The 27,323-nt window shown below is 44.6% G+C and overlaps 1 protein-coding gene across 2 annotated transcripts in view; it reads left to right on the forward strand.

The window, feature by feature from the left end:
- The first annotated feature begins 4,758 nt into the window (after positions 1–4,758).
- The window catches only part of BEND4 (BEN domain containing 4), a 489,416-nt gene continuing 466,851 nt past the window's right edge, over positions 4,759–27,323 (forward strand). Inside the window, exon 1 of one of the 2 annotated variants that reach the window (XM_069631743.1) lies at positions 4,759–5,327. In XM_069631743.1, the coding sequence (XP_069487844.1) occupies positions 4,919–5,327 (409 nt within the window). In that variant the 5' untranslated portion in view covers positions 4,759–4,918. The remainder of the gene's footprint in view (positions 5,328–27,323) is intronic. The other variant, XM_069631744.1, reaches the window with a different exon arrangement.

Consider the following 27,323-nt stretch of genomic DNA (forward strand, 5'->3'; position numbering starts at 1 on the left):
ACTATTGCTGAGGTCTGCCTGACCTGCAGGCCACTGCACCTGTTTGTGGGACTGGTTTGCCCCCTTTCTTTTTCTAAGAGAAACATACTTGCTTTATGAACATATGCTTCAATGACTACGTATATTTTTTCAGGTTGCTTTATCATGTGACTTGATGCTTTGAAAGCACACACAAGTGTAGAGAATAAAATTATAATTATACTAAATTGTTATTATAATCTTAGTATATTTCTTAGATGTATTTGCCTCAGGATACAGGCGATTAATCGGCTTTTCCTCTGGCAGATACTTTGGTGCTTTGAAAAACACATTTATTATACAATACACTAGTTTACCCCTTGAATAACAACTTTTCAGAAATGAGAGGTTGAAGTCTAACCTGCTTTCTGAATTGGAACCTGTGGAACCAGGAAGATAGGGCTCAAATGCCCACCTTCCACAATTCATACGTTATGTGATCCTGAGCCAATCACTTTTTATCACTGTGACTTATTTTCCTTAACTATCTATAGAGAAAGCCTCACTCAAATGGGTTTATACTCTACAGTGCTACTATTTAATGTTAACAATGTGTTAAGCATGCTGGTGAGGAGGCAATATGACAATTCAGGGTCTTATGTTGGGGGGGCAGGTACACGCGGTGCAGGTATGGGTTTTGTGTTGTGGGCTGGGAAGGCAGTAAGCCAGGTATGGGTCTTTTGCCATACTAACTCATGTTTGACTTTGAGAGCAAACACCTATTTAAATTGTTCTCAAACTAAAGATGAGATGAGATGAGATGGGAGGAGAAGGAGCATGCTGTAAAATTGCATACTGTAATACATTGAATACTGGGCTCTACTCCCAGCTTTTGCATTTTACCAATTATATTATACTGGTGAAATAATGTTGTGATTGGTAAGTGGGAGAATTCCCAGGGGAGCGGGTCTCTAACAAACCAGCAACAAAACTTAAAAATATGTTACATAAAAGAAACGTAATGTCAATAATGGCTACTATATGTACTTGAGAATGTGTGGGAGGGAGCGAGTTGGTATTGAGATTACTTATTCTGGAAGTTGGGGCTGGTACACTGTGGGCTTTGGCCTGCACTATGGGCCAGAAACGTAAACGTGCCCCCTAGGACCAATGTTGCCAGTCCTCCCCTGCGTGTATGCCCCCGTTTTACACTCTCCTTTGGAAATCTGGCATGCATGGCGTGTTTTATGGGAGACCAGATAGTGTCTGATCTTCAGATATTGTTAACGTGCATGTCAACATTCGAGACCAGCCAAGAGGTAGACGTGGTAGAATTAAATGTGCACACTGCCTTGCATAAGGATGTGATATTTTAGGATGGAGAAAGAAAAACTATGAAAAATAACATGATGTATGTGATAGTTGGCATCTTTATACTGCTTTTAGTGCCGTGATACCTCCGGGTCTGGGTGCTACCAATAAATGAAATAAATAAATGTGCTAAAATAGGCTACCTTCACTGTTATTGTTTATATTTTAGCGTCGAGGGGGAACAGACAGAATATCCTGCGCATCTGTCGTAATGAAGCTCAGACGTAGTAAATTGTAATCAAATATCGTTTAACGGGAGGAAGTCCCCAACAGCCAACCATCTTCATGCAGGCATCTTCTTGTATGGTTCTAACCAGAACCATACAAGAAGGATCAGAACCATACAAGGACGCTCCGAAGTAGATCTATGTACATTAACATTCTACATTATAACAGCATCCCTCTTTGAAACAGTTTCGAGGATATGCAATGTATTCCAGAATAAACTTCGGAGTCAAGTTACGTGTGACGCCGCGCGTACCGGTTTGTCACGGGACACGTGACGCCACACGCACTATGACCATGCAACACTATTTTAGTGTCTCTGGTGAATGATTGTCTGTTTCAAGTGGGGAAGCGTGAGTCGAGGGATTGTGCGGTGTGTGGGGTGCCTGAGACTCTGGGACATTTTCTGCTTAGGTGTGAGAGACATGTTGAGGAGAGAGAATTGATGAGGGTTCGATTGTCTGCGCTGGGTGTGGCTGAGCTGAGTGGGAAGATTTTGCTGGGAGGTGACGGGGAGAGAGGCAGGAGGAGGAATAGTGTGACGGCAAACGGGGCGGTGGGAGGAGTTGTGAGTTCATGTAAGCTAAGTATTGAATGGTGGGTCTGGTGCACATCATCCTTTAGGATGGGGAAGCGCCTGCGTGGGTCCGCCCATGCATCCGATAATCAAGAAGAAGAAGAAGAAGTGTCTCTGGTGTCGGCCCGCTTTCGCGAACACGCCGCTGGTGACAGGCTGCTCATTGACAATGCGCAGGTAATCATACCATTTAAACTTTTATTCTTTGGAGTTTACTACTGCAGATTATCTCTCAAGTGTATGATTTTAGTAGATAGCTATAATGTGAATGTCGCTCTTTTATCAGGGATTAATCCCGTAAATAGAGCACGAGGTACTTGACCCGTATACTTTGGCTTCTGAATGACAAGATATCACGTTAATTAGGTAAGAATGTCTCTGTATCGCTTATTATTGGGAATGACTCTTAGGAGGTTATTTTTCTTTTGGGGCTGTGGCCCAGCAAGCTAGTGACATTTGATCCATGTTTTACTCATACAGCTCTAAATGTGCTATTCGCTGCTAACATGAGGATATGGTACCTTTGGAAAAGCTTCTCCCATCAGCTGCAACTGTATAATTGGGTTATGCAAACCTAAAAACCTGGTATGTGATTAATATCTTTCTCGAGTCATCTCTATATGTGAGCTCTATTACTGATTCTCTCATCATTTGAACTCGAACACAAATATATACTATTGTTTTTCAGAGATGGTCATAATCTATCATCATGGTAAGCTTCTACCTATAATGACCATTTTGCCTTGACGCACCTTTTGGATGCTGGTGATTGTGGTGACTACAGGATTTCAGGCTTGTCTTAAGTTAATGACACACACGTACGGAAATTCTTGGCATCGTGAAACTTTACACTTTATTCTTTAATGACGTATTTTCAAGATGCATGGGTGTGCTTGGGTAAGGTTGGGCACCTGCCTTTTCCACCTTATGTGCTGCATAATCAGGCATTGATTCCCCAAAACATTCTTTAGTTTAAACTATTTTGGCTTATTGACTTGAACTGATGATTGATGTATTTTAGACATGTTTCATGGTATCTGTAATATGAACAATGACTTCGCATTGTTTCCTTTTCCCGCTACCCTAGATCCCTATTCCATGTGACAACAATGGGTATGTAATTTCTGTAATTGCTATTTTGATGTTAATTTTTGGGTTACCTACACCTGGGGAACGTCTTTTCTGTTTAAATTATTTACTTTTCTTTTTAACCATCATGTGTGGACAACACATGATGATTTGGGACCTTTGCTTATCGTTATTTTTAAAATGTTTGTGGAATAACAGCCTTGGAGACGATCAAGTGGTGATCGAAACACGTGACGGCTGTACTGACCAAACTATTAAAAGACTTCCTACTTAATGGGATACTGATTTTGTATTGGGACTAGCATTGAATTTGTTGAATTACTTGATAGGGAGAGCGCTGACACTACAAGACCCACCTTGCTGATGTTCTCCCATTCACCCTTCTTTGGTGGCCTTGTGGGTCATTTGTTAGTCGCTGCCTCCCATTATATATTACTTCACAGCGTTTTAGCGCCTTCCAATTCAAGGATTGTACCCGTAATTTATCTTTTACAGATGTAACCCTCAACTGCAGTCGCGCAGCATTGCATACTTGCCAGCCCTACTGATTTAGGCAGTAGGCTACTGCTTTTTAAGCAGTCCTACCGCCTACAGATTTGGGTGACAGATCCTACTGCTTTTTACAGTGGCAGGTAATTTATTTGACTCCAAGGTAATTAATCTGTCTGTGCGGTGAGCGGGTAAGTGATACATTTGAGTGATGGGCTCACATCAACCCACTCACCTGACAGCTGCATGACTCTGCCCTGCACTCTTGCTGGGACAGACCTTAGGTGAACCACCAGAGAAGACAAGTGGCAGAGCATACCACCATCACACAGCATCTGCCTATCAGAGAGAGGCGGTATCAATCTCCATGCTGTTCTGTGTTCAACCTGCACTGCAGGAATAAATATGTACTGCCTGGGCTGCTGCCACAGAGCAGTGGCCAACGTTGCCTGCCAGCTCTGTGTTATTATCTTTGTGAAGTTAGGTAATTGAATGTGGTGTTAGCTTACCATTCAGAATTATACATTTTAAACATTTTAACATCTTTCCATGTTGTGCTGTTTGATGGGTTGTGCATTTTAGAATGCTCCAGTGGTGCCAACAATGTATGTTTTGTAATTTCATGTGATGTTGTTATGCTAAGTATTATTTTTGAAACTTGAAAAATCCTACATCTGTTTGGTCACAGAATGTTGGCAAGTATGGCATTGATGAAGCCCATTTTACGCACCCACTAGTCAAAACACAAACACGTAAAACGGAGGCGTGTACCATTGTCCTGAGACACATTGAAGTTCAGTTCAGTGTGAACCAGACACACTGCCGTGTTCCCTTTGGCTGCCAAGGGGATTCGAGTAATCACAGTACACCGTACCTAGGAAATGAATTATAAAGGGAAGATGTCCTGAGTTGCCGCTTGACCTGGCTAGCAACCGGAAACTGGGATCTCCTTCCCGCTGCGCCCCCTGCAGTTACCTCCTTTCTGGCTCAGCAGACACAGCAGCAGGCATCACCCCAGGCGCTCAACAGCGGTAGGTCCCGCCCCTTCCCCCGGTTATCATTAGCAGAGATTACACTAAACACTTGCTTCTTGACTTCTCTTCTCCCTGCAGGCATTGGCGAAAGCGGCTGTCAATCAAGCGGCACCCCTGCACAGCTAAACCCAGTGCAGCAGCCTGGAGTCCAGCCCGAGAAGGGAGCCACCGAGCCATGGACGGGAACATGCAGCAGCAGGCAGAGGAGGGGCCCTGCCTCCAGAAGATTTACAGGCAGAGGAGCCCCTACAGCCTCCTGAAGACATTCCCCTGCAAGAGGTCCCCCAGCAGGAGGTACGATAGACCCACCATGGTGCCTATGCCCAGGCTGGGATGCTCTTCCGCGCGGAATGAGCAACAGCACTACCAGCATTACCCGACCTCCTCCATCAGCAACAACAGTGAGCGCCAGCAGTACCAGGGAGCGCACAGCTCCTACCAGAACAGGTCCAGCAGGACAGCCTCGCACACCACCTCCCCCTCCTCCTCCTCCTCCCAGTGTCACCAGAGGAACGGGCACCTGGCCACAGCGAGCAGGGCCAGCCAGAAAGCAGCCAGAGAGGGCACCCTGGAGCTCAGCGCAGGTACGGTACAAAATGCCGAGGCTCGCGCCAGCTCATGCCCACAGCTGGGCACAGGAGACCGAAATGTATCCATTTGATTGATTGCTGAAGGGGCGGGCGGGTGAGAGGGGATCTTTGGAGTGTAGTCAGTGTGCAGATTGCAAAATGCCTATTAATGATTTTATTTGTGAGTGTGAGGCAGAGGGCTGTCTTATCAGAAGTGAATTACTCGTTTAATGAAAGCTGGCAAAAACTAAAGTATCACTCACTGTTTAACAAGTTGTGGTTTGGCAAATCCGTACTTACTTCTCATGTAGGAATTTGAAGTGTAGGTTGAGGATAGGGTTGGCAAATGTTAGCGTAGCTTATATTTATTATGTCGCCATACATTATGCGCACAACTATTTAAACCGTGTACATTTGCGTTCAACTTAATTTTTTGGGAAAAAATGCGGAAAATAAAAGAATGGAAATATCAATCGGTGTTGGTGTAAACTCGTGTCGCGTGAACGGTTTGGTTTATTATAACACTAGCCCAATACACATTCGAACAGAACACTTTTTCGTGTTCATTTTTAATAACTCTGCGCGGGAAACGTTACGGATCTTTGGGTATATGGGTTTGCGTTTAAAGGTGATTTGTGCGCATTGTTATGTGATATTTAGTAATTAAACGAAGGATTTAAAAAAAACATTTTCGCATCTTCCTCCTGTTCCCCCACCACAAAACCTTACACATCTTCCGTGAAAGAGAGAGCCAGGAGAATGCTGTCAAAATGATGTATCATAACAAAATCTAAACATGACATCAGTTGACGTCTTGTGAATTAGAAGACGGCTGTACATGTTTACAACGGTCAATACCATCTCTCTGTCCACCTTACTAATATATACCCCAAAAGTGCCCAGCGAAAAGCTCACCATCCTTTAAACATGCACTATGCCACCCATGGAGGACCGTCTTCTTGTCTCCATGGGCGCTTTAGGGTTAACTTAAATCTTGATACGCCACTAAAATCTGGCTCCAGGCAGTGGGAAATTGCATCTTTAAGCAGCATACAATCAAAAAGGAATCAGAATAAATCCTATGTAATTGCATAAGTCGTATTCCTTAATGAGATTTTATTAACCTGGCTGTCACGCGCTGGGGTCTGGTGGACATTTTATCTTTTTCAACTGATCAATCTGTCAACTATAAACCAGCGCATACATATTCATGAATCTACACATCTGTGGCAGCCTATCAGCGTCACCCATTTGGACATTAAAAGCATTCTAATTACTTTCAGTCTAGCAGAGCTGAACCATTGCCTGCTATGCTATGTGCTTGTCAGGCGTGGCGCTTTTTGTTTGTCCTCACACTCACACACACCGATGGCCCAGGAAATATTCAGAGTTTGACTGTACAGGGTAAATATTACGAAGCTCCATCTGGCTCGCATAGCAAAATGCATGCAAGGTTCGTAGATTTTTTTTATTGACTTGTTGGGGCACTGATTTATTCATGAATGGAAGGTATTCAATTTGGAAACGACAGTGGGTGCTTGGGGAAAACGTGATGACAGCATCATTGACTAAAAGGTGGAATCAATGTGTTTCCTGGTAGGCGCTGTCTCTTTGTTTTGTTATTGGAGAGATTTGGCGTATGTTATAATTCAGTTGCCTTGATTTTTATGAAGCTATGGGAATGGACATACAATAATGCATTGTTTTCGGTTTCCCCTTTTTGAGCGTCTGACATTAATTTCTTATGGGTTTAAAGACAATTTTACATTCCAAGACGCACTCGCTTTCCATGGTGTCATTAGAGTTTTGAAAAATATGGTTATGGTGGAATAGTTTTTTAAGTTCTGTTGTGCAGGCATTTTGAAATTCATAAACGAAGAAGAGTTACACATTGAGTAATTACACCCTGGCGTGGAGCTCGCATCTGTGCACACCTTTTGTACGCTGAGGTAAATAGTTATATTTGTACAAGCCCTGGCATCATCAAAATATTCTTGGAACTTCTTGAAATCACTGTTCTGTCTCGCTGCTTTTGTAGTTGGGGAAATCCTGCTAAATATAGCAAAGGGAAGGAAAGGGCAGAATAGAGCGGACTTTAAGCGAGGACCACAAACCAGCAAGTCCTGTGTGACAGTTTGTCAAATTGCCCCAGCTAAACAGTAATTTTTTTGTAATGAAAAATGTATTTGTTTGAATGTGTGGTTTATGGTCGGCAAGCTGTCACATCTAGTGCCGTCCACCTGCTAAGAGGCGAGAGCGACCTCGTACTGGTCCTTTTGACTCATCACCTTGCTTTGTGCATCTGACCTTTCTACTACCACTCGTTCCACTGGAGGTGGGAGCAGCCTTGGACTTTCCCCGCTAGTGACAAAATGACTACTGCCCTGCAGAAGTCAAGGATCAGTAGAGTCTAAACTGCCTACTCAGCCCTCGCGCCTCTACAAAACAACAGAGAGGTCAGTCAAAAAGGTTAAACGGGCACAGGTAAGAAATACACCCCCTTTGCTGTTTGTGGTAATGTGGGCCCAAGGGCAGTCTATATTCTAAATAGGGTTGTGAATGTGAGACAGTATGATATGACATAGCATTTGTAACGCGCCTATACACAAGTGTTTCAAGGCGCGACGAGACAAGGAAGGGGAAACAGAGGCAGGACAGAGACAACGATCTTACTAGGCCAAGTGACATTGAGATCGCGCAAGTGCAGGGGACGGAGAGGGGAAAAGTGACAGGGGAAAGGGGAGGGGGCAGTGCTGTACATGGGATCGAAACAATAACAAGAAGTGCGGCCGGTAGGTGCAAGGGTAAGTGCAGACAGCTGGTGTCAAAAAGTGCAGGTAGGGAGACTGTAGGGTTAGACATACAGACCCAAGTGCAGGGGTTGCCAGGAGGCAGTGTGGGTGTACAACTCGGTGGGTAGGGACCTTGGCCCGAAATCAGAGGGTAGCCAGGTGACCAGTGCAGTATCAGACAGGACATCTGCAGGGGAGAGGAAGAGAGAAGGCAGAAGCAAAGAGGAAGGTCTTGAGGTGCTTCCAGAACCGGAGATGGTTCTCCTCGAGTTTCAGAGAGGCAGGGAGGCAGTTCGAGAGGGAGGCCCCAGCCGAAGAAAGAGATCTAGCACCAACTCATTGCTTGGAGAAGTGACTGACCCCCAGGGGGTTTGAGGTTAAGGAGCGAAGAGCTCGAGTAGGAGGTATTTATGAAGAGAGAGTTGGAGGTATTGAGGACCCAGGCCCCAGAAGGCCTTGTAGACAATGCAGAGGGTCTTGAACTTACTCCTTGCAGCCACTGAGAGGCAATGCAGAGATTTCAGTGCTGGAGAGATACGATCCCTGGGCTTGTGGCCAAGGACGAGTCTCGCAGTCCTTTTCTGGATGAGTTGCAGAGGGCAGAGAGTAGAAGCAGATTTAGAAAAGGCTGTTGCAGTAGTCCAGCCCAGAGTAGAACCAGAGCACTAGAGAGAGTGAGCTTCTGGGGGAAGGAGAGGAAAGGAAGAATACCTCTGAGGAGGTGCAGTTGGTAGTTTAACTTCTTAGATACATCAGAGATGTGAGGAGAAAAGGAGAATGTGGAGTCGAAGATGACCCGAGTTTCTTGGCCTCACAGGTGGGAGCAGTAAGAGGGCGAAGAGAGGCCGTCACGAGAGTGACAGGAAAGGAGAGTGCAGGTGTGCCAATGAGGAGAATCTCCGTCTTACTGGCATTAAGACATAGCTTGTTGACAGCACACCACTCCTGGATAGCAGACATATAGTCAGAAATGAGAGAAGGAGAAGAGGTGGCAGAGGGGAGCCTGAAAACGAGCTGAGTGTCATCTGCATAGCACTAAAAGTTGGAGCAGAGAGCGGCAATGCGGTGAGCGAGAGGTGCCAGGAATTGGTTGAAGAGCCAGGGAGAGAGGTTAGTCCCCTGGGGAACATCACATGCAGAGAGTGAGATAGAGGAAAGGAAGGACCCAAGTTGGACCTGGGAGGGTCGATCAGAGAGGAACGAGGTCAGCCAGGTCAGGGCCTGATCAGTGATACCCAGGTCATCACAGAGACGATTGAGCAGGATGGCATGGTTGACCGTGTCAAAGGCAGAAGAGAGATCGAGGACAGCGGGGGGATTGGAATCAAGGTTAGAGAGCAGGTCTGCACGGATGTTCTGGAGAGCAGTTTCTGTGCTTCTTGCTACCCTGAAGCCAGACTGATGGTAATGGAGACAATCAACAGATTTAGTGTACAGATTAAGCTGGGAGATGGCAAGATTTTCCAGGAGTTTGCCCAGGAAAGGAGTAATGGAGATCGGGTGATAGTTAGCCAGGCAGGAGGGGTCGGCTGAGGGTTTCTTGAGAAGAGGGTGCACAAGAGAGTGCTTCAGGGTGGAAGGGAAAGCTCCAGTGGCGAAGGAGTGGTTGCAGAAGTCAGCAAGGGCAGGAGCGAGGGTGTCAATGTGGTCCTTGATGGTTTTGGAAGAACCTGTTTTGACAAGACTTTCATAGATCGGGCTTGTCTAGAAACCTTGTCAGGGGAGTACAGCGGAAAGGAAGAGAAAGAGGGAGGAGGGGTGGCCTCAGTGAGGCCGGAAGTAGAGGAGAGAGTAGAGGAAGGAAGAGGAGAGGACGAGAGGGTGGACAGGATGTCCTGGGTTTTAGAGATTTTCCTTAAATCTGTTTTGGGCAAGGCTCATGTGGGGTGAGAATAACTCACTTATAATAGCCCAAAATCGACGTTTAACTGAGTTGGATTCACAATCATAGATCTGTCAATCAGTGAAATTTCTTTAAAGTTTTTTATGTGTATTAACTGATATGATGTTTATATATTGCTATTTACTGTTTTGAAACAATCATGAAAGTAGAAAATTGTAAATTATTGTAATGAATTAACAAATGTTGTTTTTAATGAGTATGGATGATTTAGTAAAGGTTTTAATAAATCACAGGGGGGAAAAATATATATGGGCGGAACCCTCTTTTTTGGGGGGCCTGACTCTAGAGAGTTAAATAAATGCAAGATTACAGGGGGGTATAGGCAAAGGCTTCCCTAGCCAAAGGCGTGACATTGGGTCCACAGGGCCTTGCGAAAGAGCTATGTGACTAATAGCTCAGAATAAAGGAATTCAACGTAGGATACAAAGAAACCATGAAGATTTATTTTAACAAGAAGACATATTTTCTGAATTTTCGTGTACCATAGCACAACACATATACATATAAAAGTGTATTTGTAGTCTGCACAATAGTGGGTTAGTACATAGTAGTGACAGTCTATTTTTATGTATTGTTCAAAATCGCAATACATTTAACATTGTCGACACTTAGGTAGGTGTTTCTGGTTCGGTAATTGGTTGGCAAAGAGCAGTGGCTGGAAGAAATGGAGCAGCGCTGCAGGGTAGGTACCGAACTGTCTTCAGGACGTAAGGGTCATAGTCAGACTGGGTTAAATGGGAAGAGCGTCATCCATGCAGACATGGATTGACGCCATGGCTGAGGTCTTGATATTCAACAGCTGCTGGATATGCGGCTGATCGGCCAATCTGCAGGAGTCAGAAGCCCAAGTCTGTGCCGGAGATGAGGAAGCTATATAATGATGTGGGTAATCCATCTCAGAAAAAGGTGGTCTATTACTCGGCCCCCCCTTTCATCAAACTCCATGGCAAAAGCATACTGTACACCTATGCCTTCAGAGGCGTTGCTAGCGTGGGGGGGCGAGTTTGGCCCTGGGTCTTTTGGTTGTAGCCCCGGATAGAAGATCAGGGGCTAGTCCCGACAGTCCTGACATTAGCATAACACTGGATCTTTTCCAGATCTAGCAATGCCCCTGTGTGCTCGGCGGCATCATTATCCCTGTCACAGGTGCCCTATTTATCCACTACTGTGACAGGAAAGTAACTGCAGTGAAGAGGCTGCATTTATATCTGGACCTCTGTTCCAAAAGCACATAATTATTCTAAAATATCATGATGGTGGCAGGATAATCTGAAAATATGAGCCATACATGGCTTTTGTCACCGTGGTTGATGGTTCACATAATTAAAAGCCACATCTGATTTCTATCTTACTAGTGTCTCCTACACTTCCTGCACAGCAAAGCACTTTGGGTATGATGAAAAAAGCCAAAAGTAACTTGTTATTGTAACAAGGAATGGACCCCTTAAAGCAGGCTTGTTTTTAACCAATCCTATGTGGCTGGTTGCCTTCATAAGAAGTGGTATCCCCTCTTCATTTGATTCATTTTGGACCTTCAAGGCTTCAAGAAGAATTTGTTTCTCTCGTTTTCCAAAGTCCTGCACCGGTGAGATGATGAAGAAGGAGTGTTCCAAGGCAGAGGAAAGCTCTTCTCCATACCCATTTCAAAGGCACATTGAGTGTGAAAGGCTGCTAGAGCAAGACCTGCCTCTCTGCCAGCTACACTGGTACACAGGACTTCGTAGGAGGTGAAGCACACCTGAAGGTATGAACCAGCCTTCCCCGGGGTGGGAGAATGAGAACAAGGATGCCTCTTGTACCTGAGCCCCTGGGGTGTCTTTCATAACAACCGAAAAAAGCAAAGAAACTGTTTTTCTGCAGTCTACCATGTCAGGCCTCCTTCGACCATGTTTGAGCACATTCGAACCAACAGATCGTTTGCTGCTGCCTTTGGCTCTTCTTCGGAACTCTTGGAACCATTGTTTTTGCTCTTCAAACCAGTACGCACTGCCCCGGCTCGAATAAGAAGCTTGCTGCTGCAGAAGACTTTGGACCGCCACATCTCTAACCATGCCTTTGAATCACCAGCATCTTCATCGTCTATCCCTGCTCGAATGCCAAACCGACCACAGTGGTCTCAATGACCCGCATCCTTTGAAAGCTGCATCAAACCAAGCAAGATTTATCTCGAAACAGATTCTGCGCCTGCTCCTCCATCTGGATCCCTGCACCTCAGTGCATCTGAAACTGGTTAGACCTGCTCAGACACCATTCAGAAGCCTGGTTTAACACCACAGAACCACTAAGAACTGATTACACTGCTTTTCCCAAAGACCTATCCTTTTTTAACCACATTGAAGTGATGTATTGCCTTTTCCTCCATGTTAATTATCCAGAATATTTGCATCCTTACATTCTGCATTTCGGTCTTCCTTTACAAGGGTGGATTTTTGTTAGGGTTTTCTAGTACTGCTTTTTATTGGTTTATGGTCTTTCCATTGAATTTTTAGCCTCGAGGGACATTTCCATCAAATTTTTTGCATCTAAAAAACTTTCATCAAATGCATTCTTTTCTTTTTGTCCCCCCCATTTAACCCCTGTTATTTACCCTTTAAACCGCCCTTAAAAATTAACCCTTTGCCCTTTAAAAACATATCTATGGATTTACTAGATACCCTTTTTATTTCATACTGGCGAGTTTATTTATTTTGCACTGCTGTACAAATGCTGTTCGGGTAGCTTCTATCTATCGGCCACCTGGTCAGATCACCTCCCTCCTCTCTGAGTGGGCGGACCTCTCCTCCTCCCTCCTGACCTCGACCACTCAACTCCTTTATCATCCACCTGGATGCTTCCTGTCCCTCCTCTGGACTCTTTGCGACCTCTGCGACTCTCTCTCTTTTTATATTCGCCCCTCAGGACTGACTCACTCTGTAGGGCACACTCTGGATGTTCTGATCTCCTCAGACCTCCCTCCCCCTCACCACTACTCTCAACTGAAGTGATCACTTTCTCCTTTCCTCCCATCCCTCCCTCTTTACCCCTAAGGCCAAGCCAACTCCAGCACTGCCAACTACCTTCTCTGTCATCTGACCCATGAAGCGTGTGTCAGTTGGGGCTTTCACCGCCACTTTCTCTCCCCCTCCTCCTCCTCCTTTGGCTGACTCACATCCTGACACAGCCCTTTCCATGCTCCACTCTTCTATCTCTAATACTCTTGATGTTCTTGCCTCTGTCATGAAGATCCGCTTGAAGCCCAACGCTAAGTGCGCCTCCTGCTATGACTCTGACCTTGTCACCCTTAAACGCAAGTGCAGGGTGGCAGAGTGGCGGATAGGAAATGGCTAGCTTCCTGCGCATCCTCTGACAAACTGCTCCAAAGGCAATACCGGCTCTTTGTCCGTATTAAGAAAAGAGTCCAACTCCAAGCCCACGTCTCTGCGGCATCTAACAACTCGGCCGAATTCTTTAAAAACTGCAAGGAGCTGGTAAGGCTTCTCATAAGTCCCCATTTACTCAATAGTGTTCACCCAATTATGAATAAATAGTTTCTTCTTAACACGTTCTGGTAATTTCAGTTCCTCATCGTTTGAGTCAATGGAGCACAAAAGAGCTTTCATTCTTTGCCCATACTCCATCACGTACTTTGGTGCAGATTCCTTCAACACACTACTCAGATCCTCGTATAGAGAGTTTTGAGGCGGATCTAAGATTTTATAGAAGCCTAGCAGTGCCCTCCAAAGAAACCTTGAATATAAGGAAACTAACCCCAATTCATGCCTCATAATTGCATTTGGTTGAGACCCAGAGAACCCAAGCACTTCTTTCCATACACGCCCCCGGAGACAGTTAAGGTAATCACCCAAATCCATGAAACATGTGTCAAGGCCATAAAGTAGGATTGGTTCAACCTTAAGGACGTAGTAGTTCAGTAATGGTAACAATGAAAATGTACAGACCTTGCCAAAGAGGCATTTCATTTGAGATATCAGAGGTCGAAGTAAAGCCTTTTTCCAGATAACCATAGATGAGTTCCATAAATTATATCCCAGATAGCGTAGTTGTAAAACTCGTTCAGTCCTCTCAAAGTCCATGGTCCATACCATAGTTTTTTTTCTTTGCCACCCTAAGAAGACCACGATTTTAGATTTAAGTGCATTAGCCTGTAGAGTGTTATTTTTGGCATACTGTTGAAATAAACGTAGCTTTTTTTGCAACCCCATGGCTGTTTTATCAAAGAATACCAGATCATCGGCAAATGCTAGCCAATGCAATCTTAATCTACCCAATCTAACGGGTGATTTTTTCACTATTCTATATTTCGTCCATATCACTGAGGTAAAGATTGAATAGAGTTGCAGCCCTGCTTTACCCCGGTGAAGGTCAGAATCTTTCTTGTGAGACAGCCCTCCTGAGTGATCCGAATTTTATAGTAGGTTTTACGATGTAGCATTGATACCATCTGTACTAAGTTTTGCGGGCATTCCATATCTTAAAAGCTTTGGCCATAAAATGGATCTAATTACACAGTCAAACGCTGAGGACATATCCAGCAATGCCATAAAAATTGGATCCGTTTGACTATGCTTCGCTGTCTCCAAAAGATGTGCCATTATGGTTGCATTAAGTGGAGTCCCCATTATTTTACGGAACCCCACCTGGAAGCGTGACAGTTTATCTAATTGCAGCATTTCACTGTCCAAATCCCTCGGAATTAAAATGGCAAATACCTTTCAAGAGGCATCCGTAAGCGCTATGCGTCTATAGTTAGATGGATCGAGGGGCTCGCCCTTTTTAAAGATTGGAATTATCATTGTCTGAGGAAATGTACTTGGGATACAGTTAGAAAAAAATACCTTATCAAATTTTATTATTATTATTTGTACTTTTTATAAAATGCTACTCGCCCGTAGGCCTCAAAGCGCACGAGAAACAAAACAAGACATAACAAAACAAATTATCGAGAAAGGGTTGTAGAGTGATCCGAATTTTATAGTAGGTTTTACGATGTAGCATTGATACCATCTGTACTAAGTTTTGCGGGCATTCCATATCTTAAAGGTTTTGGCCGTAAAATGGATCTAATTACACAGTCAAATGCTGAGGACATATCCTGCAATGCCATAAAAATTGGATCCGTTTGACCATGCTTCGCTGTCTCCAAAAGATGTGCCATTATGGTTGCATTAAGTGGAGTCCCCATTCTTTTACGAGATCCCACCTGGAAGAGTGACAGTGCATCTAGTGCAGCATTTCACTTTCCAAATCCCTCAGAACGAAAATGGCAAATACCTTTCAAGAGGCATCCACAAGCGCTATGGGTCTATAGTTAGATGGACCGAGGGGCTCGCCCTTTTTAAAGATTGGAATTATTAATGTCTGAGACCATGTACTTGGGATACAGTTAGAAAAAAAGATCTTATCAAATGTTATTATTATTATTTGTACTTTTTATAAAACGCTACTCGCCCTTAGGCCTCAAAGCGCACGAGAAACAAAACCAGACATAACAAAACAGATTATTGAGAAATGGGTGCAGACATACCAAACCAGTTCTAATAAAGTCTGTAGGCATGTGACCTATCTGGATCAAGGTTGAACAGGTGAGTTTTAAGACTTTTCTTGAACTCGAGACAGGAGTTGGATTGCCTGAGTTCAAGCAGAAGTTTGTTCCAGGATGATGGAGCCAGAACATCAAAAGTGGATCCACCAAAGGTTTTAAGGCGATAGCTAGGTTGGATACGTTTTAAGGGGTCATAAGACCACAGGATGCGATCAGGTGGAAAGGTAGTAAGACGGTTGATATGGTATTGGGGGGCTTTGTCGTGACAGCACTTGTAAATCAGGGAGAGTATTTTTAAGATCTTTTTTAGGACATAAACGGGAATGCCGTCCGGGCCAGCAGCCCTTGATGGATTTAGTCTGTTAATGGCCCAATGAATTTCATCCTCTTCCCAAGGACATGGTCCCACCAGGCAAATTCCTTCACAGGGATTCCACTCTTCCTCAAACATTGACAGTTTTTGATATTTCTTAGTGAAGTAATTAACCCACACCTCCTCTTTAATTTGAGAATCCATATTCCCTCTATTTTGCCCTATAGTTTTGTTGATTATAGTCCGAAATGCTCTCAAGTTCTTTTTACAAAGATTTCTTATCATAGCCTGATTGTCTCCGATATAGATACCAATTTTCAAGGATTTAACAAGGTTCTTATGAGCCTGGTATATATGTCTTTTTCCTTCAATGTATTCTACATATTAGTGATTTGACTTTTGTAGAGATCCAATCTTTTTTTGTTCATTTTTTAGACTCATCAATTGCTTTATTATAAGCATGACAGTTCAGTTTTGAATTACTTGTTTTTGATGATCTGACAATTATCCTCAGACATTGAAGAATCATCTCAGAAATTATGTCAGCCTTTTTTGATGGATCCAAGTTTATATTACTGAGTACACCAGAGGAATAAACTTCTGTATCTAGAAGATTCACAAAATCCATGCTTGTCCTATTGTTCCATCATAGGGATAGACCCGACGGTCGTGATCAAGCAATGCTAGTGTAGGGTTAATCTCATGAACAGAGGTTTCTTTTAGCAGATCAAACTCCCAAGATCATATGATCACCTAGGCCAGGGTCCACAATTTTCACTTGTCCACAATTACATTTTATTGATGCGGACGCATAGAAGTAGTCTATTCTAGAATAGAGTCTACCTCTGTGCCAGGTGTATGTTACATTTTGATCTTCCTCTTTCATATTCAATTGCACTATCGCCCATTCAGCAAGATAGGTGTCCCATACACTTCTGCCTCGACCACTTTTGGTGATTGCACCGTATGAGATCAATCCGTTATTAATGTTGAGACCTTCAAAACAGTCACCGTTAAAATATGACAATTTGCATATTGGGAAAGGAAATAGCCCAGTCCTCAAGAAGTTTCGTTATTTTCAAAGAGGAATTCCACCAGCTTAAATCTAGCGGGGTTTCAATGCAAGTTCAAAAATAGGGTTGTGCGTTTTTCCTTTTCCATAAAATCAACTTTGATGGCTAACAGGCCATCAGAGGAATGGACCAGATCTGTTTCTGTTTTCTTTTTTCAACATTTCTTTTTATTGTTTTATAAAGGTGAGCAGTAATACAAAATAAAAAAGGAAACATGCAGCTTTCGGCGAGACACTGGGTCTAAGGTGACATTAAAGCTTTGTTTCAACAAAACTGACAGAACAGTAAAACTGAGTTCCGAAAAAGAAACAGTGGGAGGAAGGGGAGAGTGGAGATACAGGGAGCATAGGTTTACCCAACAAGCTGTATTGGGAGTCAGTCTCTTTCTTGCTGCACTGTCTTAGGGCGGGAGGTGGGCCGTGCTCTAGGCCTGTGTACGCCCTGCTGCTAGGGAGGCTGGGGGTTGTCAGTGTTGGGCTCCGGCTTGGCCACTAGAGTGTGTCTCCGTTTTGCCCCCGTCGGGTGTTCAGTTCAGTTTCTCCATCCATCGCAAGGTTGGGGGCTGTCTTGCCACTACCGGGAATTGCTGCGTGTAGTCTAGAAATGGGGCCCAGGTTTGGTAGAATTTGCTTCTGTTGTCGAAGTGCACGGCCATGATTTGTTCTGCTGCAACTATCTCCCAACATTTGGTCCACCACATTGGGATTGATATTTGTATTTGTATTTGTATTTTGTTTATTTGTATTGCGCGCCTTGCCCCAGGGCATCTGGGCGCATGTTTACAAGCAGTTAAAGGTTACAGAGGATATATACAGTATACATTTTACATATATTTACATGAGGTTCAGAGCAACGAATATACTGGAAAGGACTGAATCTAGGTATACAGTAGAAACAGTCTTTTAGAGTGAACAAACAGTGGATAAAGGATGTACGGATTATAAAGCGGAGTCTAGTGCATCCCGTTCATGTAGCCACAGTTTGGTTTTTGCTTTGAAGGGGTGGATGTGAGGCACGTTTCTGAGATCATTAGGTAGGGTGTTCCAGAGCTTAGCCGCAAGGACTGGGAAGCTCCTGCCACCGGCTTTCTATAGCTTGAAACTAGGAATAGTCAGGGTGTGAGCCTGAGACGATCTTAGTGATCTAGTTGCAGTATGTTGTATGAAGTGCGTGGATATGTAGGCCGGGGCTGCGTTGTTCTGGGCCTTGTGTGTTAGCATAAGTGCTTTGAAGGATATGCGGTGAGTGATGGGTAGCCAGTGCAGACTGCGTCTAGTGTTAGAGATGTGGGAGCGCCTGAGAACGTTGAGGGCTGCCCTTATGGCGTTGTTCTGCATGACCTTAAGTTTATTGATGTTTCTTTGACTAGTCCCTAGGTAAAGGGCGTTGCAATAATCGATTTTGGACATGATAAGGGTTCTGGCGAGAATCAGACAGTTCTCTGTTGTCAAAAATGGCTGACATGCTGTAATCAATTTACAGGTATATGATGATGCTGAGACAACTGCGTTGGTTTGCCGATTGAGGGATAGAGTGGAATCTAGATATATTCCAAGTGTTTTAGTGACGTTGGAGACTTTGATATTGTTTCCGTCAATGATGAAGGACTTGTATTTGGGGTCAAGTTTAGTGAGTTTGTATTGTGAACCCAGAATAACTAATTCAGTTTTTTCATCATTGAGGCAAAGCCCATGATGCGCCATCCAGGCCTGGATGACAATGTAGACTGCATTGAGTGCTTTTGCATCTGTTACATAATCGCCAGTGATATGGATGAGTATCTGGGTGTCATCTGCTTAATTAGTGTAGGAGACACCCAGATAATCTCTTATATCAAAGAGCGGTTTAGTAAACACGTTATAGAGTGTAGGAGATACACACGATCCTTGTGGAACTCCGCAGGGGACGTGGGCTGAGTCAGCTGCGGCTATGTGAGAGAAGACCCTCATTGTTCTGTTTTCCAGAAAAGAGCTGATCCAAGGTGCAGCTGCATCAGAGAAGTGTGCCGCAATTTTGAGGTGGTGGTAGAGGATTTGGTGATCAACCAAATCAAAGGCTGCTGAAAGATCAAGGAGGAGCAAGAGTGCCAGTTTGCCCTTGTCTTTCCGTTCCTCGATTTGGGTTTTTAAATCAATCAAGGCTGTCTCTGTACCGTGTCTGGGACGGAAGCCAGATTGTCTAAGCCCTAATAAATTGTTGGTTTCGAGATAATCCTGGATTTGGAGATAGGCTGCGCGGCCCAGAATTTTGAGAAGGTAGGGCACTGTGGTAATGATATGATATGATATGGCATTTGTAACGCGCCTATACACAAGTGTTGCAAGGCACGACGAGGCAGGGGGGGGAACAAGGGGAGATAGAACAACGATCCTACTAGGCCAGGTGTCATTCAGATCGCGCAAGTGCAAAGGGTAGAGGGAAAGGGAAAAGTGCATGGGGGAAAGTGAGAGGGGAAAGTGCAGTACAAGGTTAACAGCATACAGCAAACAGGATAAATAACAAGGGCCAGCTGGTGGCAAGTGCGAAGTAAGTGCAGACAAGTGCTGGGAAGGGGGGCTGTAGGGATACAGACAGTCCCGTAGTGCAGGGGTTGCCATGGAGGCAGTGCAGGGGAGAGTGGCTGGGCCAAGGACCAAGAACGGTGAGTGGCCCAGTTGCAGATTCAGTGCAGTTTCAGTAGTATTAGCTGGGGAGAGGGGGAGAGAAAGCGGAGGCAAAGAGGAAGGTTGTGAGGTGCTTCCGGAACCGGAGATGGTTCTCCTCACTGTATGGGCCTATAGTTAGAAGGGTTGCTGGGATCGAGGTTTGGTTGTTTTTTGATTAACGGGATGACCCACGCATCCTTAAGGTTGTCAGGTACAATGCCCGACTTGAATTGTACCTCTAAAATCCTGCTTCTAGGAGACCTAAACCTTGGATACAATGATAAACTTGACAAAGCAGCCACCTCACTCGCTAGAAATCTCACAGACCTAGGATTCACACAGATAGTTACTGCCCGACCCACAATAAAGGCCGTATCCTAGACTGGGTGGCAGATCACAACTGTGGCTCCACCATCAACTCTAACACAGTCCTCCCATGGTCCGACCACAACTGCCTCCAATTCTACATCCCCATATCCTCATACAACCACTTATACCTGCACCAGCCAAGATGGTCAGAAGTGCCAAAAAACTTACAGCAGACAATATACGTCCCTTTCTCAACAACCCTTGCCTAGCACCTCCTTTCTCCTCTGACCCCAACATTCTAGCAGAGATTTTCAAAGATACACTCACCCATGCCATCAACGCCGCAGCTCCTCTTGAAAGCAAAAAAGAAAAAAAATCGTTTCATTCCAACTCATGGTTCACAGAGGACCTATTAAACCTACGCCAGTGCAAGCGCCAAGCCCTCAAAACATGGCAGGCCAATCCCTGTGACGCAACCAAAATAGACTTTCTGCATATTTCTAAAAAGTACAAAAGTGCTATATTTCAGGCTAAGTCTGAAACATACAATAAACGTATTCTGGAAGCCAACTCCCACTCAAAAGAGCTCTTCACCATCTTTAAAGAGCTCACTATCCCCCCAATCTGTACAGATGAGATTGTTAAGGACGAAGCATGGTGCAATAGCATCCAAATAGCGATGTTAAATAAAATAGACCTTCTTCAAAATAAAATAGCAGAACACTTCAAGGCTCTGCACCCCCAACAGACCCCTGTCGCCAATACCGCTAACAACCAGCACGCCTCCAATTTTAATTTCTCTCCAATCAGTCAAGCAGATGTGCTCCAAATCCTTAAACAGTTTAAACCATCTCAATGCAAAGGAGATATATGCCACCCTAACATCATTAAAGAATGCGCAGCACCCCTCATTCCGATCATCACAGCATTCATCAACGCCTCATTCAAGATGGGCATAGTCCCTGACAGCCTTAAAGAGGCTTGGGTGCGTCCGCTCTTAAAGAAACCAACCCTGGATCCTTCCCAACCTAACAATTACCGACCCATCACAACGGTCCCATTCCTTCTGAAAATCTTAGATAAAGCGGCACACATGCAGATACAGTCCTACCTGGAAAACAACTCTGTCCTAGGTAAAAGGCAGTCCGGATTTCGCAAAGGTCATGGCACTGAAACCGCCCTACTAGATCTGAAGAACCAAATTACCATAATACTAGAGAAAGGGAAACTGGCCCTTCTGCTCCTCTTAGACCTCTCGGCGGCATTTGATCTAGTTGATCATGCCCTCCTCACTAACCATCTCACCCAGGCCGCACATTTCTCCACACAAGCCACAAACTGGATCACCTCCTTCCTCGAAGGAAGAGTAATGAAAGTGTTCTCCAATATAGCTAATGCAGAGCCTACTACCATCAAGCATGGAGTCCCGCAAGGCTCATGCACGGCGCCTACCCTCTATAACTTGTTTACCAAACCCCTCTTTGATAAACTGGATGCACTGGGGATCACATACACCAATTACGCTGACGATACCCAAGTACTCCTCCCGCTCACAGGACTCTACCACCAGGACGCAGCCACCCTCCAGAACATATACGCCACCATCCAAGCTTGGATGGCCACAAACGGCCTATGTCTCAACGGAGACAAGACCGAAATTCTCATCCTCGGTCAAAAATCCACCCTCACTAACCTAGACCCACTCTACACCAACTTCTCCATAGACAATTGCATCATCCCAGTACTACCTTCTGTAAAAACACTAGGAGTACACATTGACGCCTCACTCTCCATGGACAAACAAGTTAACTCCATTGTTTCTGCTTCCGCTCTGAGCACTAAGTTCATCAATGCCATCAAACCCTTCCTAACTAAAGATAACTGCCTCTCTATCGCCAGAGCCACCATTGGAGCCAAACTAGATTACTGTAATGCGTTACTGGCTGGCACCTCCAATTCCAATCTCATTAAACTCCAAACAACACAAAACAATGCTCTAAGAGCAGCTCTTAATATACCAAGAAGGGACCACATTGCACAAGCAAGAACGGCAGCACACTGGCTACCTGTCAAAGATCGCATCACATTCAAAATACTCACCATTGCACACAAGTGTATCAACCTGTCCGCACCCTCCTACCTGTCTGACACCATAGTCAGAACCAACTCCTCCAGACCAACGAGGCAATGCCACTCCAACCAGCTCAGGGTCCCACGCATCAAACGAGCTAGAGCAGGGGGAATAAGCTTCCCCTACATTGCCCCTAAGCTTTGGAACGCTCTACCTAGCACACTCAGAGCAGAAACTTCTCTCATTGCCTTCCGAAAACAGCTGAAAACCATCTTGTTTAACTAATTCCTCTCCTTCTAGTTCGCTACGCTCTCCTCATCTATCTCCACTCCTCTCTTCCTCTCCTGTAGCTATTTCTCGTTCTCTTGCAACTAAGTAATGATTTCAATGTATGCACAACTAACCATCTCTCATAGCTGCAATCTTCTCATGCAACTATTAAATGACTTCATTGTATGTACAACAAATCATATCTGTAACGAGCGCCACGATGCCCCCTTGTGCGCTAAACAAATGTGAATAAATAAATAAATAAATAAATAAGGAGGCATTAATGAAAGAGGTAATAAATGGGGCGAGGTCACGTGCAACTTCCTTTATGACCTGTGCAGGGCAGGCGTCCCCTTGGAGGGCTTAAGCTTCGTTATGATGTTTTCAACCTCCTTGATGGTAAGGGGTGAAAAGCTGAAAGGTTTGAAGGAGTGTTTGGGAGTAGGTGTTTTGTAAGATGGAGGGTTACCCGTTTAGTCAGAGAGGTGGCTTTTTTTAGTGATGATTTTGTCTTGGAGCATGACAATTTTGTCAAGCAAAGCTTTTTGGATATTAGAGCACCATTCATTGCCTGGGGTACATGTATCAAGAGGGGCGACAGGAGACTCCAGTTCCTTAAGGATCTTAAAGAGTTCCTTGTTATTTGATTGGGCTTGAGTGATCCTTTTGTTATAAACTTCCTTTTTTGCAGCTAGTATGGCTTCTTTATAGGTGAGGGAAGCTACAGTAAGGATGTTTTTGTTGACTAGTGAAGGTGAACTTTTCCAATGAGCCCCAGCTTTTCTTTTTTCTTTGCGCCAATCAGGTAAATGTGGGGTAAACCAGGAATTAAGGTGGAGCCGCGTTTTTTGTTTGCGCAGTTTGAGGGGGGCAATGGTGTTTAGGGCTTTTAGCATGGTGCGGTTGTAGGTGTCTACTAGCACTGTGGGGTCTGAGCAAGTGGTGGATGCAGAGTTCAAAAGAGGAAGGATAAGTGGGAGTAATTTCTCAACCGTAATATCCTTTTTGTTGCGTGTGGAGGTGGGAGGGGCAGGGTTGGGTTTATCAATGGGTGGACTGGAATTAATGGAGAATGATATTTTGTGGTGATCAGACCATGCGCAAGGCGACATGGAGGTGACGTTGAGCGCACAGTTCATGTCAGAGACCCAGTCAAGAGTGCGACCCTTGATGTGGGTGGGCTCAGTGACATTTTGGGTGAAACCGAAGTCAGCTAGGATTATTTCTAGGTCAATGGCTTTGGTGTCATTCGTGTCTTGGAATCCTAGATTGAAGTCGCCCAATATAATGATTTGCGAGTTGGACTTAGTGCTCGTCGCTAGGATAGATGAGATGTCCTCTGCGAATGAAGAGGTAGGGCCGGGGGCCTGTAAATGAGATGTACGGTGGCCGTGTGATTGAGTGAGATGGGCGCCCTTGGGGTGTTTCCATAGTCTGGCGATCGATATTTCTGCTGCCGTTAGAAGGTGCAGACAGAGGTCCGCTAGACGGCCGGTCAGAGGGAATCGTCCTTCGCCTGTTGCCCCCAGCAGGACTACTCCAGGGTCCCACGGGATTGTGAGGCCTGTGATTAGTTTGATTTGGTCGAGGACATTCCCCCAAAATTGGGCCACTTTAGGACAGGCCCATAGTAGATGCTATAGTGTACCTTTGTCTGAGCATCCTCTCCAGCAATTGGTGGGATGGAGGGGTTGCATTTGTTGAGGATTTCTGGGGTTCAGTACCATCTGTAACACACCTTGAAGGCCCCTTCTTTGTTGGTTATGCATTTGGAGCTTTTGTGTACACGGGACCAGATATGGTTCCATTCCGCTGGGTCAATCTCTCTACCTATGTCCTTCTCCCATCTTATCATGTAAGGCTCCTTCTTGTTAGGGTCCGTTTTATCTAGCAGTCTGTATAGGGTGGCCACTTTCCCTTTATGGGGGGGGTGGTCGTGAGAGTACTCTCTAGGGCTGATAGCTCTCTGCTTCCGCCTTGCCTGACTCCTTCGCTTGATAGCCAGTGCCTGAGCTGGGCGTATCTGAACCTTTCTGTTTCCAGGACCTGGAATTTGGCCTTACAGGCTTCAAAGTTCAGCGGGTCGCCGTTTTCAAAGAAGTCTGCGATGGCGCGTCGTCCGCCCGCTTTCCACTTGTCGAAGCTGTTCGGGGTGACGCCGGCAGAGAAGTTAGGGTTGTCCCAGGGCCTATCGTAGTTCTGCGGTTCCATTAGCAGGCTGCTTTTTTCCAGCTTGTCACTGTGTTTCTTGTCGTCGTCAGAGGCTCCTCGTTGGTGGAGTGGTTAGGGCTTTTCATGTGTGGTAGGCCTTCTATCGGCGACTGGCACCAGTTGTCCTCCAGTGTTAGCCAATGGGGTCGAGGGTCCTGTAGTTTCCATGCAAAGGCGTGGGAGAGCTGGGATGCAAGGCAGTATCTTTTGATGTCTGGGACCCCTAGGCCGCCTGCCGCGGTACTCTGAGCATGATGCGTCTTGGTATTTGCGGCTTCTTTCCTTCCCAGATGTATTTTAGGAGATCTGCCTTTTCTCCAGATCTATGTAGGATCTAGCAGGAGCTTCCATAAGGCACGTCTTCGCTGCATGGCAGTTAGCCGTACCCCTGTCATCAATGGCATTCTTATTAGCTTTTCTTCTAGCTCTATTTTCCTTACGCCTAATCCTACGACAGTTAAAGATAGTAAAAGAATCTGGACAATCAGTCTCAGATATCAGGTTATCCACCACCTCCAAGTCATTTATGCTTAAGTTCTGCTCCAGTAAATCAATGGCGTTGGACTATTTGGAGGCAGAGATTCTCATTCCTCTACATTCTGACACTCTCTAGGTTGCATCATTTCTGATCCAACTCCACTATCCATTATACACATTAGGGTTTTTAAGTTATTTTCAATTAAGGCAATTTTGGCTGTGTTGGAATTTATGCCCCACACATCCCCCCAATTTTCTTGTTGAATACTGCTTTTTTTACGCATACACTGGCGTACCCCGATATTACCTCAGGTATCGACCTTGATTTTCTACCCCATTTTTCTGGCGATATTTGTGTAGCCTGGGTATTATGAATAGTGGGATAGCAAATATCATTAGCATCTAACTGCGACTGGCATGCAATGGTTACACAATACCTTTCTCTCCCTTCTGTTCTTTCACATTTATTCACCATTTATGTATCACAAGACATAATATATCCCTCCATCATATTCATTTTGGCAAGAACTAGAGCCAATGAGGATTTAACCTTGCAAATTCCGTATTGAGTGATATCGTGTCCCTTATCCAGTAAATTCAATATTCTGGTTAGAACTGGAAAGGAACATATATCGATAGGAGTTGGCTCACAAGGTGGAGTGTTGATTCCTACTGGTGTGGATTGGTGGGCTTTCATGCTGGAATCTAGAAATTCCTGATCTATTTGTAAGGGTCTCTGTGTTTCACTCAGTCTATCAAAAAAGGTAGCACCCTCATTTTGTTTCGACTTAGCAACTTGGTTAAGGTGAGTATCAAAGGAAGTGTTAAAGGAGGAGTTGTTAGCCAAATTATTTAAATTTGCTCTCACCGGATTCACAGTAGGTGCACTGGTTTTGTCATATAGACACACTTCATCCACTGAAGGTGGAAGCATTGATCGTGGGGTAGGTTGTCCAATTGACAATCATGCTCTTTTTCCCATTCCAGCCATCACAACAGGAGCTAGGATGGACACATCAGACACAAAGTTATTGTCTACACAGTTTAGAACGTGCGCAGGGTCAACATGTGTTAACAAGCATGATACATCGCCTAAATGTGGTACAGGCCTTCCTCTCAACGACATCCAGCATAGGTGAGCTACTGTTTAACAATGCCTGGTTCAGGGTACATCCATCATGCACTTTCACCAAAATTGTTACCTCTTTAATCACATCCCCTTTATCACAGACATTATTGCCCCCGTAAGCAGTTGACCCCCTTTCACAGCAATTCTTATAATCCGACCCCATTTCCTCCTCCTTGCTCTGCATCATTTTCTTTAGTGGCAGATCTTTAACGCACTTGCCACTCCTCAACCCAACTACCATTAATGATTATAATTTGTGAGCATACTCAGACATAAGACATGCGCCAGTTGGTCTGTGTAAGGCATGCATTTTAATTGGTCATGTTAGTAGCCCCCGTTGATGACACGTGTTTCGGCTTAAAGCGCCTTTTTCAAATCAGGGCTCATGCTTTCTTGAAATTGCAGTCTTGATTATAGTCCATTTAGACATTTGTGTTGCTAGGAATCTGGATTTTAGGAGGGTACATTCTTGATCAAAGGAATCCTGTTACAAACAATTTCTCCTTGCGTGTCTGAACTCTCCTGTAGGGATATTGTAAATTGTAGATTTTCTGTGACAACTCTTGGCATGAAGTGTAGAATTAACTTCTGTTTCTTTTCTGAATGTTCGTGTACATGATTCATGATTCTCCACATAAATTGTAAGATCTAAAAAGTTCATTGTTTCTCAGTTGCACATTCCAGTGAATTGGATTCCAAATTGGTTGTTGTTTATTATGTCTGTGAATTGTTGAAATTGCTCATCTGTCCCTTCCCATATTCATGCCAAGAGTTGTCACCGAAAATCTACAATTTACAATATCCCTACAGGAGAGTTCATCAACGGGTGCTACTAAGATGACCAATTAAAATGTATACCTTACACAAACCAACTGGCGCATGTTTTATGCCTGAGTATGCTCACAAATTGTTACCTCTTGGTGGATTAATAGGCTTTTTTCACCACCCCACTCAGAAAAGACGCGACAGCAAGAGTGACCTTTTCAAGGTATGAAAGACACTTTTTTGATTTAAAGTCAACCAGGATCGGTGTTGCCAAACTGACCAGCCCATCAAAAGCCTTCAGTGTAACATCATTAATGATTATATTTGCCTTTGATTTATTCTATTCAAATCATCTCAAGAGGAACCAGTCCGCCCCTCAACTAGAAGCTCTTTTTGCTTATTTTTTTGGAGAACTGAAAACAAGCCCAACCTCCACCCTATGGCGTGGTTCAAAGGACACACGTCCCACGGTCACCACGTCCCAGGGGTGCAGCTAGACAGCAAAACAGTC

The sequence above is a fragment of the Ambystoma mexicanum genome, chromosome 6q (genome assembly GCF_040938575.1).
Source record: "Ambystoma mexicanum isolate Mex_15411 chromosome 6q, UKY_AmexF1_1, whole genome shotgun sequence".
Lineage (NCBI taxonomy): Eukaryota > Metazoa > Chordata > Amphibia > Caudata > Ambystomatidae > Ambystoma > Ambystoma mexicanum.